Source organism: Manis pentadactyla, chromosome 12 (assembly GCF_030020395.1).
Source record: "Manis pentadactyla isolate mManPen7 chromosome 12, mManPen7.hap1, whole genome shotgun sequence".
Lineage (NCBI taxonomy): Eukaryota > Metazoa > Chordata > Mammalia > Pholidota > Manidae > Manis > Manis pentadactyla.
In genome coordinates, this window is record NC_080030.1 from 92,947,469 (window position 1) to 92,964,550 (window position 17,082).

Consider the following 17,082-nt stretch of genomic DNA (forward strand, 5'->3'; position numbering starts at 1 on the left):
ACTTTTTTGCTTATTATTTCTAAATTTTCTAAATGAAACCATTATTTTTATAATAGAAACAATAAAAATCTAAATTATGTTTTCATGTTCAATGAATCAAGAACCTTTTCATGACATAAATAAGTGAAAGCAACAATATATAAAACTATATAGACAATACAGCCCCTCTTTTATTGGAAGGAAGAAAGGAAGATGGGAGGGAGGGAAGGATGGAGAACAACAAAAATCTCAGAAATCTAACATGGGGTTTAGCTCCACATAGTGAAATTGAGTGGTTTTATTTGTTCCTTATATTTTTGTAAAATTTCCAATATTCTTATAATGAACATGCATTGGTAATAAGGAAAAAAAGGCCATTATTTCAGTAAATGTTACTACTCCCACTCTGTAGGGAATTTTTTTACCCAACAAATTGGTACATCAAACACTAGTTACTAGCAAAAACCCCTAGCTGTGTCAAGTAAGCTGTTATTTCCCAGGGTAGATAGTACAGGGAAAATGAGTTATCTTTATGAAGTTAATTGCTTTTGTTTTTAAGTAGAACTAAGTTTGTCCTACAAAGATACATAGTGATGTTATTTAGTATATTCATGTCTGTTCCTTTGGGAATCATGCCACCTGTGTTTTTGGAACTAAAAATGTACAAAGGCTGAACAGAAGCCAAATACGGTCTAGCTGTAATGTGTGAGTCCCTCCTTTACACGGGGAGCACGAGGGGTCACATGGTCCCTCCGACCTTCAGGAGGTGTGGACCTCACTGTAGGCAGGGAGGCCCTTCTCCTGGTAAGAGACTTTCCTTCGTGACAACAACGCCCCTGCTAGCTCCACTCCTAGAAAAGCTAAGGCCTGGAGAGGACCGTCTGGTTTCACTTCCACCTCCTGACAGCAGTATCACTAGAGGGCAGGCGGGCTCACGGATCCCTGACTGATGGGGGCAGGATCCCGTGGGGGAGGGCGGGGGGGAGCCTCTGACTCAAGTCTGGAAGCCTCAAACAAGTCCACCCACATTCAACAGGCAGTAAAGGCAGTAATAGTTGGAATCGAAATGCTTCATTTAAATCGCACAAAAACATTACCTTTTCTTTCAAAGCTTTCCTCTCTGACAAAGCAAACAAGAGCCAGGAACTTTGTCACCTCTTTTAAATAAAGAACCGTTGTATTATTCAGCTTTATAATGGCTGTTGATTCCTTGTCATAAGGGGTTCCTGCTCCATCTTCTTTGAGACTAAATGGGGACAGAAACCAAAACATATCTGACCATTGAGAAGGAACTACAAATCACAACCCAGTGGCGGAGACCAGCTTTAACACAGGAATATATTCATAATGACAAGTAGTTTACACTTACAGCACCTTCCAGCAAAAGATCCCAGAAACACACAATCACAAGAATAACAGTGTATGACAGTCACTTTCCTACTGACACAATGAGTGGCTGTTGCAGCAGCTGGGCAACTAACTCTCTAGGCACCTGGGAACACAGGTGAGGGACGGAAGTGAGCTCCTCTCCCCTGCGTGGCCCACAAGGGCTTCCTGTTTTCCCATGACAGAATAACAAAGCTGTCAATCACACGGACTGATGAAAAATCAAGATGCGTTTTTCCAAAGAGACATGACAGACAAATGCTGGACTAGACCCTGGGTAAGGGAAAGACATTCTATAAAGGACAATTGGGAACACTGGTAAACTTTAGATATGGACTATCCATTTGATCATAGAGCAATGTAGCCCTGCTAACTATGCTTAATTTGATAACTGAACTGTGGTCCTGTGAAAGAATAATGTCCTTGCTCATAAGAGATAGATGTTCAAGTAGCTAAGATCAATCAATCATGATGTGTGCAATTTATTCTCAAATGGGTCAGCAAAAATCAACAGTATGCATTAGAAAGAGAGACAGCAAAGTGTAAACCAGTAACAACTGGTGAATCCCAGTGAAAAGTGTATACACGTTCACTGTACTGTTGTATATTTTCTGTGGGCTTGAACCTTTTTCTAAAGAAAAAGTTAAATAAATATATTGGTCTATTTAACAAATGGTGGGGCTTGCAGACATACGACTTGGGTTTGAATCCCAGCTCACTCACTATGTGAACTTGAGCAAGCTGAGTAAGAGCCTCCATTTCCTCACCTATGTACTACCAGTACTTACTTCAACATTTCCTAATGCAGTGAAATAATACATACATAGCACTGAGCATAGTGCTGAGAATGTAAAATGCACAGCGAATGTTCGCTATTATTGTCATCATGGCCTTAAGGACTGAAACTGTACTCTCTGAAGACACCGAGGCGATCAAGGAGTTATGGATTCTTTCCGCATAGACAAATGAGCACTTCCATGTACCTCTTTCCCTGCTATCTGAAACTGTGTATATATATTTTCTGATTTTTTACTTCCCGAATTTATGAACAATTGACCAGAAATTGGACTTAACTGGAATTATACTAAACTTTACTAATACAGCATAATAATAATAACTAATACAGCTGGTGCTAAACCTTATCACTTTTTCATAATTAAAAGATTTTTATTTACTAAAAATTTACTATATGACCAGCACTATTCTTAGTTCTTGCCAGGCATTAGGCACTGTGTGGCACAAGAATACCCTAAGCTAGGTATTCAGGAACCGAGGCTGGCTGGGGTAAAGTAAGGTAACTTGGTCAAAACTGAAGATGGGGGTAGAGCCAGGAACTCAAACTAATCTGACTCATTTCAAAGCTACTGCTTTTAATCTTGTACATATCACAAGGGGGTAGAGCGACAAACCAGATTTTGTGAAAAGCCTGAATTGTAGGGTGCTTTAAAGGAACTGTAGATTTCCAGTTTTGACAATATTTTAAACTGGCACATATATGACTATTTAACGGTAAATTGAGGAAGTTGGTTTTTTTAAAAAAAGATTCAACTCACTATAACCAACCAAAACATTAGAAAAGACTTTAAGAAGTGCTGGATCTCAGTTGATAAAGAAGATTTAACAGAATTCCTAACTTTCTTTGTACTATGTTCAACTACTATTTTTCTAAACTTAATTTCTCTTGCTTCTAAGTAATGTTCTGAGAAGAATAATCTGAAACACTAAAAATTTTTTACCCAATGAAGAAAACTGCATTTAAAACTTCCAAGTAAATATAATACTTACAGACACTAAACATTATTTATTAACAGAACTTAAAATAACACAGGAAAATTCTTAGGTGATAATGCTAAAAGAAAAAAGCAGGATATAAAGTCATATATATATACAAAGTGATCACATTATCCTAAAAATTACACACAGAAATAAGAACAAAATATATAAAAACATGAATAGTGACTGTTTCTACGTGGTAAGATTATGGGCTATTTTAATTTTATTCTTATACGTTTACATATCTTCTGCAATGAACCTGGATTACATTCCTAATCAGGAAAAAAGTAAACATTAAACAAACTGGAAAAACAAAAAAGACCAAATGAAAAACTACAAGTAGAAATTGATAAGGTTTTATGACTCCAACAACTGTCTTCTACTACCTAAGTGTCCATCTTGAAAGCAATGAAAACACACGAGGGTGGAAGGTATTGCAAAGTGTGCATGTGTCTGGGCGCAGAGCTGCGTCCGGCCGGCCCTGCTGGTCTCCACGGAGCGGCTGGGAACTGGCCGCAAGCCTGTTTTCTCGGCTGCTGCCAGTTAGCTAGGCTGGCGCGGTGCTCCAGGAGACAGGCTGAGTCAAGTCCAGGGTTTGTGACCCAGGCTGGTTCTTACGGAACTTGGTGGGTTCTGAGAACACTGCGCGGCACCACAGAGAAACAACCTGCCAGCAGGACCCAGCTCCCTCCTCCCACCCGCTCCCTCCCTGTGTCTGCTCCAGCTGGGTAAAAGTGACATCATTTACAGGAACAACTTGCTGCTTCCGTCTAATTACCATATGCACAATAATGACTGCGTATCATTAAGTATGTGCCAGATGAATGGTGTGATTCATTACATTTGATTATCACAGCAATCTAGACGGTGACCAGGGTACATTCAACTTCCATGACTATTTCAAGGTCATCCACTATGACTTAAAAACAATAGAGTACTGCAGGGAGGTAAAATAAGGCCTATCTCGAAAGGCAGATGGCAGTTATTTAACAATACCAATGTCAACAACAAAAACAATAGGGCTGTAATCTTGGGAAATGAGGTCTATTTCCCAAACCAGACGGCAACGTTTAATAATAATAATAATAATGATGTATTTTGTCCTGGGTCTACCAGGTAAAGCCTAATGATACTTCGTCCTTTCTACAGTCCTGTGAGGTAAATAAAACTTTTCCTTTTTCTTAATGGAACAGGCTGTGTGTGCATGTGCGTATAACGGTGTTAACAGAAAATGTGAACTGAGTGGGGAAAGGATTTTCAGACAGTGGGAGAGAGAAATGGTGAGACAGACTCACAGAAGCTGACAGGACAGAGGTGGCTGTGTAGGGCAGCTCAGAGCCAGTGCATAAAGAGGAAGATGAGCAAGAGTCTTATCTCCTCAATGACTGCTTAAGGATCTGAGATCCAATATAAACAGAGCGCAACAACGTGATGTCTTAGTAAGACAGACAAACTAGCTCACACCCATTCACTCTGTGTGTCATGTATTCAGCAAATTATAATTACATGGAAATATTTCTACAATATATTTTCCTCACTCCTTGTTTATTTTACAGTAAGTGTATAGGAAGTTCTAGTTTTTAGAAATCTAAGACTTAGGAATCTAATGTAATAATAAACAGGTAATATTGTTTGCTTAGTTCTATAATTCTCTGCTACCATCACAAGAAGATAATCAAAAGTATACTATAAAAAAACCAGTAGTTATTTCCTGTAAGAAGATAATAGAACTGTTGTAAATATGAGGTATTTATTTAGATTTCAAAGAACCTATTAGCCTTTCCCAAACGTATACGATATATGACAGATTTTTGAGTAGAGGAACCAGGAATCAGACTTGAGTTCAAACTCTAGTTCCATCCACTACTGACAGCGTGAGCAGAATCTAGAAACTGAACCACTTTGAACCTCAGTTTTCCCATCTGTAAAATGTAAACAGAGTAATTCCCGCCTCATGGAATGGTGGAGAATTAAATGTCATAATATATGCAATGAGATAATCAGCAAAATGCCAGGCATTTACTCAGTAATTTTCTGTTGTAATTGCATGGCTAAATGGCATGTTTATTTACAGATTTCAGTCATTTAAAACGGAAGTATTAATATCAAATAAGTAAATGTAAAATGTCTCAATAGTTATAAAAGAGAACCATGGCTGTAGCATCTTCCTATGTTGACAGATAGTAAATGCACTAGTGGGGATGAGGATCTAATAATATGGTAACTGTTGGACCACTGTGTTGCATATTTGAAAACAATGTAAGACTGTGTATCAAAGATACTTCAATTAAAAAAAAAAGAGAACCATGGTTTAACTTAAGCCTTTAAGAATGTTTTACTTACCCATAAATACAAGAGATATCAATAACCACATCGATCATATCACAGCAGAGCTCGTAGGTTTGCATATCCACTGGAGTACTATCAGTTGCAATATAAATTTTACTGACCACGTCAAATAGAAAAGCTTTTTCAATTCCAGAATTCTAAAACAAAAAGAAGATGCTGCCTTAAAGTGACAGCTGATTCCAGACCTTTTTATGGTTGCATAAAATTATATGCCATCCTCAGTGTAAAAACTAAGTCACTAAGAATTTGGGCTCTTCCATTTTTATTGTAACTTAAAGCTCATATAACCTTCTTTATAAGGGGCTTGCCTAAGAAATGAAAAGTAGAACTAGTTATCACAAATTATTTACTTTAAACAAACTGAGCATTTTCCTGACTCAGAGATGCACCTGTAGTTAGGAAAAAGGAAAGTAAAAACACTAATCTTACTGACTGTAAGTTAAGAAATAAATTTAAAAAATCTAAACAGACTCAAAATATTGCAGTGACAGAGTAAATATGAGTGCAACCAACAGTTTTGCCTCAATTCTGCGCAACCTGTGTAGAGCTGACAGCTCACAGGACTCATTCAGCTAGCATATCATTCAGTGTAAAACACAGGTAAAAAATCTCAACATCTTATTGCCAAAAGCAGCTTTTATCTTCCCTACCTCTAGTAGGGCTCTATGAACACTGAATGATTGCCTGCAACTAGAGTAACCACTCCAACTATACCTGGGAAGCACAGGAATCTGTTCTGGGAGTTAAAATTTAAAGGCCCCAAAACAGTATGTAGGAGCAGTTTCAAAAGTATATTTCAGTGACCTTGAACAGCTATAAAAGCAAGCAGAAGTAAGATTGTTTTCACTTTTGCAAAGTTATTCTTGAATTGTGCAAATGACTGTAATAGGATGTATTTATTTACTTACTGAGATAAAGATGTTTAGCAAATTCTCCAGGGTGGGGAGTTGTGGGATCAGTTTCTGAACCACTTTGCTAAAAGCTTCAAATATTGAATGGTCATATATGCTTGTCAGATAAAAGCTGAAAGAGGAAACAATATCTCATCATGTTTTCCTTTTGGCTAAGGAATAATTACGTAGGCTATGCCATACCACCAGCACCCTGCCTTCTGTATCTGCAGTTCTTACACACACATTCTAGTCCCCTCCAGATTTCAAAATGACCTTGATAAAAAATGAACATGTCTTAACAAGCTACTTCTCCCTAATTCCCAAAAACCAAGAACTGTGTCCATTCTCATCTGCTGACTGGCTGGATTGGGAAGCCTTAAAATGCAGTGGCATGGCACTATACTAGCTTCCTAACATTCCGAAAGAGAATCCACACCAGATAATCTTCACACATACCTCTTAGGTTAGTTACTGGTTGTTAATGACACTTAAGCATTTAAGTTTTTCATTTGCCAACTGGTAAGCTGAGTGATGATACTACACACACAAAAAAAAATGACTGGGAAGTGGTTTTCCTCAGAGAGTATTTCTACTCGAATAATCTTCAGAGAGTACTCCTTTATACTTAGGACTACAAATATTATCATTTTGACCAGGAATGGCACATTTCAGCATTGCTAACTTCCTGGATTATATTCCTGGGTTTTATGTTATGTCTTTTTATATGGAGACCTTGACTCTGATCATTTGTTTAAAAAATTTTACAAAATTAAAATTAGCACATGCAAAGCTTGATTTCCCCAAATACCCTCCCAATGCCTACAGCACAAAATAGGGTAAACAGGTAAATTACTGTCCATGTCAAACCACTGGTAGTGACTTTGCACCCCAAACCTGTTTTCTTCTTTCAGAAACCCTGTGATCCCTGAGGGGTTTCTGCTCTCACCTGAGGTGAATTTTTTCTAATCCAGCATCAGCAAGGTCATCGTTTGCCCTCTGATGAATATCTCTTTGGGTCTCGATTTTGTGGTCGTCTGACAGACCGTCCACCTTATGAATAAACACCTCGAAGTTGATGTCAGTGTTCACTTTGTAGGCCCTGGTCACGGTGAGGTGGAGCCTGGCCAGGGCTTCCATGTAATCGTCCTGGGAAGGAAGGCACACTTCTGTCAGGGGGGGGCGCTGCTTTGCTTCGGGACCATTCTAGGCTGTCTTCCACAGATACTGTGCTTTTTCTAGCTGTACTGAGGTATGACTGACAAATAAACATCACACACATTTAAGGTGCACAATATGATGTTTTCAAATACTTATACATCATGAAATGACCCCCCCCTCCAGCTGAGCTAATTAACCCATCCATCACCTCACCTCACAGCCACCATTTCTTTCCGTCACATACATTCCTAAATCTGGAAACCACATGGGTATGACCCTCAAACATATTTTGCAAAAACCCAAATAAAAGCTGGTTTCATAGGATCCAAGTTTGAAAACTTCGGTTTTAACAAAGAGATGAAAAAGAAAGGCTAGGAAAATGCTGCTGTAGGCTGTTATGATTTCCCTTGATGGTCACGATAATTATCAGAGTTGCAGTTGTATGAATTCAAAATAACCTCACAGCACCTAGGGCCTTCCCTGAGCATGGTACTGTCTTCCCAGGTTGGTGGGAAGTCTCCTGATGCACCGTGATGGAAATGGGATGGGGGTCACAGGGAGGGTGAGGAAAGAGACAGGAGGGGAGATTTTTAAGAACCACTGGTCAGCAAACGGTAGCCAGAGGATCCAATCAGGCTCACTGCTGGTTGTTAAGTAAAGTGGCTGAGCACAGCCACACTCATCTGTGTACATATTGTCTATGGCTGCTTTTGTGGTACGTGGCAGAGCTGAGTGATTTCCTCTGTGGAAACTCCTCAGAGACAGTACAGCCTGCAAAGCCTAGAGCATTTAGCATCTGGTCCTTCACATAAAAAGTTAGCTGACCTTTGATCTGGAGTTAATTGCCCCAAATAACATACCATTTTTTCCTCCTTCCTACAGATGATACCTATGTAACAACACGATGAACGCCTGCATATGCCATCTCCATGCTTAAGAAATCAAACAGGAGACACTGAAGCCATGTGTCATCTTCCCAGCCTACCCCATCACTCTACCTGCAACCCTCCAGAGGTAACCCCTGCTGGAGTTAAGTGTTTATATTCTCACTCATCTCCTTACATTGTTACATGTACCCATAAACAACACACAGAATTGTTACACTGTCTTAAAATTTACAAAAAAATTTTGGGGTGCTGAGAAAGGACCTAAAATAACATTTTGGGGGTGGTAGACAAGTCTTTATCTTGATTATGAAGTGGTTCCAAAGTATGTATGTTTGTTAAATTCACTGAACTGTGCACTTAAAATGCGTGCATTTTATTGTATGTAAATTGTATCTAAAAATGGTCTTGCCTATGATACATTATAGGGGAGTCAAGGCGACATGTCTGTGAGCAAAGCTAGCCAATGTCAAGAGAGCATCACAGTATGAGAAGATAAAAAATCTCTCCTCTAACCTCCCTGCCAAGCGTATAAAATGATATGGTTATCAACTGATGAAGTGGCATATAGATACAAGATCTAAAACTAACATTAAAAAGAATTCTTGGCTTACTGGAGCAGAGGGATTGGGGATGACTTTTCCAACTGTCTGTTATTATCTTCTACAAGTAGAATTAAAGGAAAAATACACTGCTTAGTTTTTGTTCAAAATTAGATCTAGGAATTACAGGCAGGTCGCAATCAACATGGGTCAAGCTGACATGCTATTCAGGATCCCAGCAGGTGTGAAGTGGCTTCAGGGGGCCAAGGGCAGCTCTGCAGATGTGGTGCATTCTGTGGGCTCTGCTGGGCGCGCGAGGTGCCACCCATTTAGCTCCTGGGAAATCACTTCGGATGATTTCATTCTCTTTTATTTTACAACATGCTGGGAGGACACGTTTTCTCCTTGGTCATAAATGTATCCGGCAATCCTGGGATTGTGAGGAATTCACAGGCAGAAACTAAAACACGAGCTGTCAGACCAACGGAGCACTGCTTAGAAACTAAGGCAACGATGTGCAAGTGCTGCCAGATGCTTCCCCAAAGTACACTTTTCTTCTCAGTGCTTGTATCACATCTGTAAAGATTCCCTGGAACATTATTGTATTTTATAGTCTGTTTTCAGAAGGAAAGTATGTATTAGATAGGCTCTGAAATGGCTGATTTAATTTTCCTTCTTTTTACTAAATGACCACTCATGTGTGGAAACACTGTTTTCTTTAATATCTAACTTAAAAGGTGAATTTTTTCTTCTTACGCCTTTCTCTAACTCACTTTTTAAAAAAACTCCAAACAAGTAACAAAATAAAACAAAAACACATTTACCCACCCAAATTGAAGGTCCACTTTCCATGTTCAGATAGAATTAAAAATTACAGTTGCAGTTTAAAAATAGGTCAGTGTACCAACGTTAGCCACATTATGGGCACATTACAAACACCTGAGATAGAGCTGCGCTGGCAATCTCAATTCCAGGAACGCAAGCTGCTATGTCCTCACAGCGCGGTAGTGATAAGAACTTACTGAGCCACTGTCTTGAAATGCTGAGTCATCAGGTTGGGATCTACTTACCTACCTGGCGGGCTATTACTACCTAGGCTACCAAGTTCAACTACAGAAAACAGCAGCCGAGTGACTTCGGGATACAAACGGAGCATCGGAGGTCAGACGACAGTGACACCCGGAGCCCCGCCCCCCGTGCAACAGCAGGTGCACAACCCAGCTGCCCTTTTCCGGCTTCCTAACTTATGGTGCTGGCAGACCCGAGGCGCCTGAGGCAGGAAGGCGGGGGACAGTGCCCAAGCCACAGACGGGTCACGAGTCGGTACCAGTGTGACAGCCAGAGGCAGCGCCCCACGGCACGCCCTGGGCCTGAGGCCGGCGTCGAGGGGCACGCACTGTCGGCGGGCAGCACTGCTGCTCGTTGACCACGACCTGCAAACCACGGCCTCCCCCCTCCACGCCCCCATCCCCAAACAAAGAGCCCTTCTAACCATATGGCCACACTCCCCCAGCTACGCTAGGGGGACACAGTGCAGTCGCTTGGAACCAAAAGGCTTAGTTGAAAGCTTCATTATTATATTAAATAGGCGCTTAGTTCCCTGAGTGAATCTATGATGCTCTCAGGCATGAGGAAGGTTCTCCACGTGCTGGCTCAGACCCTTATTTCTAAGTCTTCATATCCTTTGCCCCCTGACCCTGTGGCGCTCCTGCAAGGGCTGGGGGGCTCTGCGCACTTGTCTGCAGGTCCACGGTTTCAGGGAAATGGCGTGACGGGGACTCAGAGTCTGCTTAGTGCGTTCCTGCAGGGCTTGTTGCCTTTTACTCCCCTACAGCTGCCCAGGAGAGCCCTGGAGCGAGCTCTCAGGTGGGGCCACGCATCAGGGACACTTCCTCAGAGTCCCCTGGGCTTGGAGAGGATGGGGAGGGTCACCGTCCCGTCCTGTCACCCGTGATCCTTCCTGACACTGACGTGCCTGAGGGGCAACCACGGCCCAGCTCCTGCTCTACGGGACAAGGGCCCAGCTATGAAACCGGGGTGCCAAAGAGACGATTTCAGGAAGGTGATAAAGTGAAGCGTTCTGATGAAGTGAGTTAACTCTAATGCCTGGGTAATAAATAATAAAGGCTCTTCACCGTCAAGGGGTTCCCAACCTTTTGCTTTTGGAAAGTTAAAGGACCGTCCGATCAGGATGTCTATCAATAAACTACTACCAACAATTTTTTGTGATAGGAAACTGGGAAATTTAGGGGGAAGTAACTTGGGAGAAGCTGAAATAATCGAGTGAATGCTAGTAAAACAAAACTCACCCCAGATCCACCCACTCATTTGTGTGAACAAGGTTTCTCCGCGTTTACGCTTATACAAACAGAAAACAAAAATAGAACTGATGCTATATCCTGTCTTAATCAAGCCTGGATATATGAATCAAGTGGAAAAATATCCATCTTCTTAAGAGACGTTTTCCTCAAACTTTACTTTTTATATTGAACAGTTACCTATAAATACATAATTGTTAGGCTGTCTTCTGTACTAGTAATATCATAATAATTTAATTCAGAAGAAAAAATGTCACACTTAGAACTGAACTTTAGAGGAAATAGTAAACATTTTAAAATGTAAATATATATATGTATTTTTGTTGCAGAGAACCTGTAACCTTTTACACACATCTGCCAAGAGCACACAGCCGCTGCCCACGGCCTGTATGCAGGTCCCCTCCATCTGTGAGGTTTCTGAGGTCTGTAATTTGCTGAGATGTACACAGATCACTATTGCAGTTGCCTGTTACTCAGGGTGACAAAGAGGGAGTCTCTTCTCCTTTGCAAACCCCAACAGCCCCAACTGAGAAATGTCTGTTTGGCAGAAGGCCTATTCCCGATTCTAAAAACCAAACCAAAACCATCATAAAGGAACTAGTGTGAACATAGGGAAGGGGCTGCCTGTGCCGGGGGAGGGGGCTGCAACATCATCGCACCCACGCCTGAGCTTTACCTGGGAGTCTATGACAAATATCAGGGCTCCTGTTCCCCGGAAGATCATCTCATAGTCAAATGTAGGGTCAAAAAAGTCAATCTGTCCCGGGAAGTCCCAAATCTGGAAATTAACAAAGGAGCTGTTGGAAACATCTTCCCGGCAGATCTTGTTGGTGCTCTCCAAGAACAGGGTTTCGTTGGGAGACATTTTGTGAAAGACAACTTTCTGAATGGACGACTTGCCGCTTCTCCTCAGGCCCATGAGCAGGATTCTCGGCTTCACTTCAGTGCTGAATGGATCGCTGAAGTCCAGAACTGGAGAAACCACAGAACAAGAATGAGGGTGAGTCGCTTTCACAGCGGTTAATTAGAGGAGTTTCACTTCCACCTCAGATGTAATTTATGATTCACAGACAGTGCTACTTTTCCAAATAGGCAGAGTGCTAATGACATCACCCCACTCATCGAGGGGCCAGCTTTTAGTTAAGTGGGAAACACTGAAAAAAAAGCCATTTCACTACCTCTTACACCATCCCAGAGGGTTAAAAATCTGTATGATTCCACACCACAAGCAGCAAGTCTGGAGTATGAAGAGTAGAGATTTCCTGGATCAGACTGTCAGGGGGAAGAATCCAGTCTTAGCATTCCAGAGCATTGTCTTTCTCTGCCTAGAGTCTCCATGCACTGAAGAGATGCCTGTTCATTTAAATTACACTTTAAATAAATAATTTTGGATTCCCCTGAAATTAAAAACTTTTGTGCTTCCAAAGGACACTACCAAGAAAAGGCCACCACAGAATGGGAGACAACATTTGCAAATGTGTATGTGATGAGGGTCTAGCAACCAGAATACATAAAAAAACTCTTACATTTAACAATGCAAAGACAACCTGATTTTTAAAATGGGCATAGGATACAGACATGTCTCTGAAGAAGATACACAAATGGCCAATAAGCACATGAAGATGCTCCACACCATTAACCATCAGAGAAATACTAATCAAAATCACAATGAGATGCCACTTCATATCCACTAGTACAGGTGAAATAAAACTGACAGACAGTAACAAGAGTTGGTGAGGATGTAGAGAAATCAGAACTCTCATACGCTACCAGTAAGAAGGTAAAAAGGTTTGCTTTGATAAACAGGTGGCAGTTCTGCATACAATTAAACACTGACTCACCATATGACCCAGCAATTCCACTCGTAGGAATGCAAGAAATGAAGACGTATGTCCAAGCAAAAACTTGTTCTCCAATGTTCATAGCATCATTATTCATAATAACCAAGAGGAAATAACATAATGGGATTAACAAAATGTGGTATACTCATACCATGGAATATTATTTGGCCATGAAAAAGGAAAGGAGTACTGATTCATGCTACAACATACATGAACACTCAAAACATTCTGTTAAGCAAAATAAGCTATAGGCAAAAGGTCACATATTATTATATTCCATTTATATGGAATGTTCAGAATAGACAAATCCATAGTGATAGAAAGTATTTTGTGGTTGCCAGGGTCTAGAGGGAAGGGAAAATGGGGGAACTATGATGGTTTCTTTGAAGTGATGAAATGTTCTGGAATTAAATAGTGGTGATCATTGCACACCTCTGTGAATATACTAAAACTACTGATTTGTATTTTAAAGGGCAAATATTTTGGTATGTGAAATATACCTCAGTATTTTTTTTTTTTTATTGAAGGGTAGTTGACAACAGTATTGCATTACATTAGTTTCAGGTGTACAACACAGTGATTCAACATTTATATACATGATAATTCTAGGTACCAGGTATCACCATACCAAGTTGTTACAATATTTTGGCTATATTCCTTATGCTATACATTACATCCCGGTTACTTATTTATTTTACAATTGGAAGTGTGTTTATATATATATATATATATATATATATATATATATATATATATATATATATATATTTTGTGAGGGCATCTCTCATATTTATTGATCAAATAGTTGTTAACCACAATAAATTTCTGTATAGGGGGGTCAATACTCAATGCACAATCATTAATCCACCCCAAGCCTAATTTTCGTCAGTCTCCAATCTTCTGATGCATAACGAACAAATTCTTACATGGAGTACAAATTCTTACATAGTGAATAAGTTACATTGTGAACAGTACAAGGGCAGTCATCACAGAAGCTTTCGGTTTTGTTCATGCATTATGAACTATACACAGTCAGTTCAAATATGAATACTCATTTGATTTTTAAACTTGATTTATATGTGGATACCACATTTCTCTATTATTATTATTTTTAATAATATGCTGAAGTGGTAGGTAGATACGAGATAAAGGTAGAAAACAGAGTTTAGTGTTGTAAGAGAGCAAATGTAGATGATCAGGTGTGTGCCTGTAGACTATGTGTTAATCCAAGCTAGACAAGGGCAATAAAACATCCACGGATGCAGAAGATTTCTCTCAGAACATGAGGGGGTGAGGTTCTAAGCCTCACCTCTGCTGCTCCCCATTTTCTCACCAGATGGCCCCCCTGCGACTGTGCCTGTCTTAGGTTGTTCCTCCCTTGATACCTCAGTATTTTTTAAAAAGGCATCATGACGGACCAAAAAATTAAATAAAAATTTTAAACAGTATAAAATTTGGAGAAAAATCGAGAAAAGCCAATGTTTTAAGGAAAAACACAGAATATAGTCAAATATAGATATATACATACATTTAATTATTTTTCTAAATCTCGTTTGTTTTTTTCTGACCTACACCTCATCTCTTTCTCAGTTCCTGGTCCCAACCTAAGCCTAATCCAAAGAGACTATAACGCAATCCTTTACTTCCCTTACTGTAACTAACAATTTTTTCCTAAAACACATAGTAATACTTGATACTATCTTGGTGAATGTCATTTACTATATACAGTATTTTGATGTTTGAATTTGCAATAGGCATAAGTAAACACACAAACTTCAGGTAAAACAATGACTGAATAAAAAATAAGCAGGTCTAGATGTGCACAGACACTACTCCACTCCTTATACTCACCCTATTCACAGGCTTTTCCAGTTCAACTTAACCCAATGCAACAAACTGCCGATGATTCATTATAGGAGCAGTAATGTGGAAGCAAACCTCCCACAAGGTCACCAGCTTTCTCTTTCATCAGGGATTATAGGCTACCTATTTGCAGTATTGTCATTACAAGCCAATCTTAGCAAAAGCAAGATAGAAATTGAAAAAGACAACAGGACTTCCATTTTTAAAAATATCGGACTGGTAACATGTCACAGTCTTCACCTCCCACACTGAATCCCTAAAAATAGAAAAGGTAGGAACAATACATAAACACACAAACAAATAAACAGGGGTAGCTGAGCTTAAAACATAAAAAGAGAACTCCAAGTTGACAAATTACTGAGAAATTTCTAAGAAACACAAAGGTCAGCTTGGAGAGGGGAACTGCAGTCCTTGGCTACGAATGGCAGGATTCTGCTGCCGAAGGGAGAACTAGTGGGAGCCCAAACAGGCCGGGCCAGGAAGACAACCAGCAGGGCTGTTATTTGAAAAATCACAGTGAGCAAAGCCAAGCATATAACCTCTGGGCACCACTGCCCTCCCAGCCAATACACACACACACCAGAGTATCTTTCAGGTGGGAACACCCACATGACCAACCACCCTCCAAGTATTTAGCTCGCTACAAAACGTATGGAACAGCACCATCGTTCCTGCAGACATTTTCTCAAATACCTCATGTTTCGGGAAAACCAAGATAGAGAAAAGAATACAGACTCAACAAATGGAAGAATGTGCATTTGAAGAAGCAGAGTTCATAAAGGAGTCAGAGTAAAATTTCAAGTTAAGTGTAATTAAAATACTCAGAGATAAAGAGGAAATATGACATCCATCAAAGAGGAACACACAGTTTCATAAGAGCAGTTGTGGATTGAAAAGCAGAATGGACACATGAAGAGGGCGCAATAGTCAACTTGAGAGCAAAATTCTCTCCTAACACAGTAGAAAGGGAGAGAGCCCTGGAAAGAATGAAATATGGATTAGGGGAACATGACGAGTAAGATTCAGAAGTCCCATTAGTCTGTCAAAGTTCAAAAAGAAGAAAATAAAGAAAGGAAATACACAGGGGAAAGCAATATCTAACTATAAATAAGCCTTTCCCACAGTTAGGAAAAACTCAAAATGAACAGGCCCACAAAGTAAAAAAGGAGAAATTTACAACAAAAGCAAGCCCACACCTAGAATAATCATAGTAAAACTTCAGAAACACCAAGGACACTAATATAAGTCCTTAAAACTCTCAGAAGAGGAAAGCAATTCTCTGCAAAGGAATCAGAAAGACATCAGACTTCTTAACATGGGATACAAAGAGAGAATAGAATAGTATATTCAAATACCTGAAAGAAAACATCACTGAACCTAGATTTATAGCCAGTCATGCTATTTTGCAAATGTAGGAGTGAAGTGAAGACGTTTCCAGATATTCAAAGACTCCAAAAGTTTACTGTCCACTTAATCTCTTTGAAAGTATTCAAGTAAGAGCTCTTGAAAGAAAAATACTCAAAATGTAGTGCAATGCAATAAACAATGGAAAACAAATAAGTTTTATCAAAATCTATTCATTTTAATTATTTATTTAAATTTTTAAAATAAAAATCAGAAACTAAAATTCCAGACAGTGTAGACATGGGGGACTGGTGAAGGAGAGAGAGGCAAAAAGTAACAGCAAGAATGCTGTGGTTTTTGTTAGAAAAGCACAATTATGTTTATCAATTTTTTAAAATTTAAAAATAATCTCAAACCAGTAGCAAATACAAATATGTATAAAAATGATTAGAAAAGGGTTCAGAAGCACACAGAGCAAACAGCAAAGAGTGCACAGGGACAGGATTTGGAAATTCTGGCTTTAATTTTGAAAAGGAAACAAACTCCCATACACATATAAAATTCAAATTAGTTTTGAAAAAGAACCAAAAGATGTTTAATGTATAACAGTCAGGAAGGACACAGAATTGGGAGGATTAGAAGAGGACAACCAACACACTGGTTTATGCTTTAATTTAAAAAGCTTAGACCTTAAGTTAAATTTCAAAGATATACAAACTTACTGAAAACTTTTGATATCTTTTGGACTTAAC

General features: G+C 39.6%; 1 protein-coding gene across 1 annotated transcript in view; it reads right to left on the reverse strand.

The window, feature by feature from the left end:
• The window catches only part of RRAGD (Ras related GTP binding D), a 36,951-nt gene that overhangs the window by 6,970 nt on the left and 12,899 nt on the right, over window positions 1-17,082 (reverse strand). The window contains exons 2-6 of the mRNA XM_036882561.2: window positions 11,959-12,254; window positions 7,327-7,526; window positions 6,396-6,510; window positions 5,482-5,624; window positions 1,077-1,225 (exon numbers count right to left, since the gene is read on the reverse strand). Coding sequence (XP_036738456.1) covers window positions 1,077-1,225; window positions 5,482-5,624; window positions 6,396-6,510; window positions 7,327-7,526; window positions 11,959-12,254 — 903 coding nt within the window. The remainder of the gene's footprint in view (window positions 1-1,076; window positions 1,226-5,481; window positions 5,625-6,395; window positions 6,511-7,326; window positions 7,527-11,958; window positions 12,255-17,082) is intronic.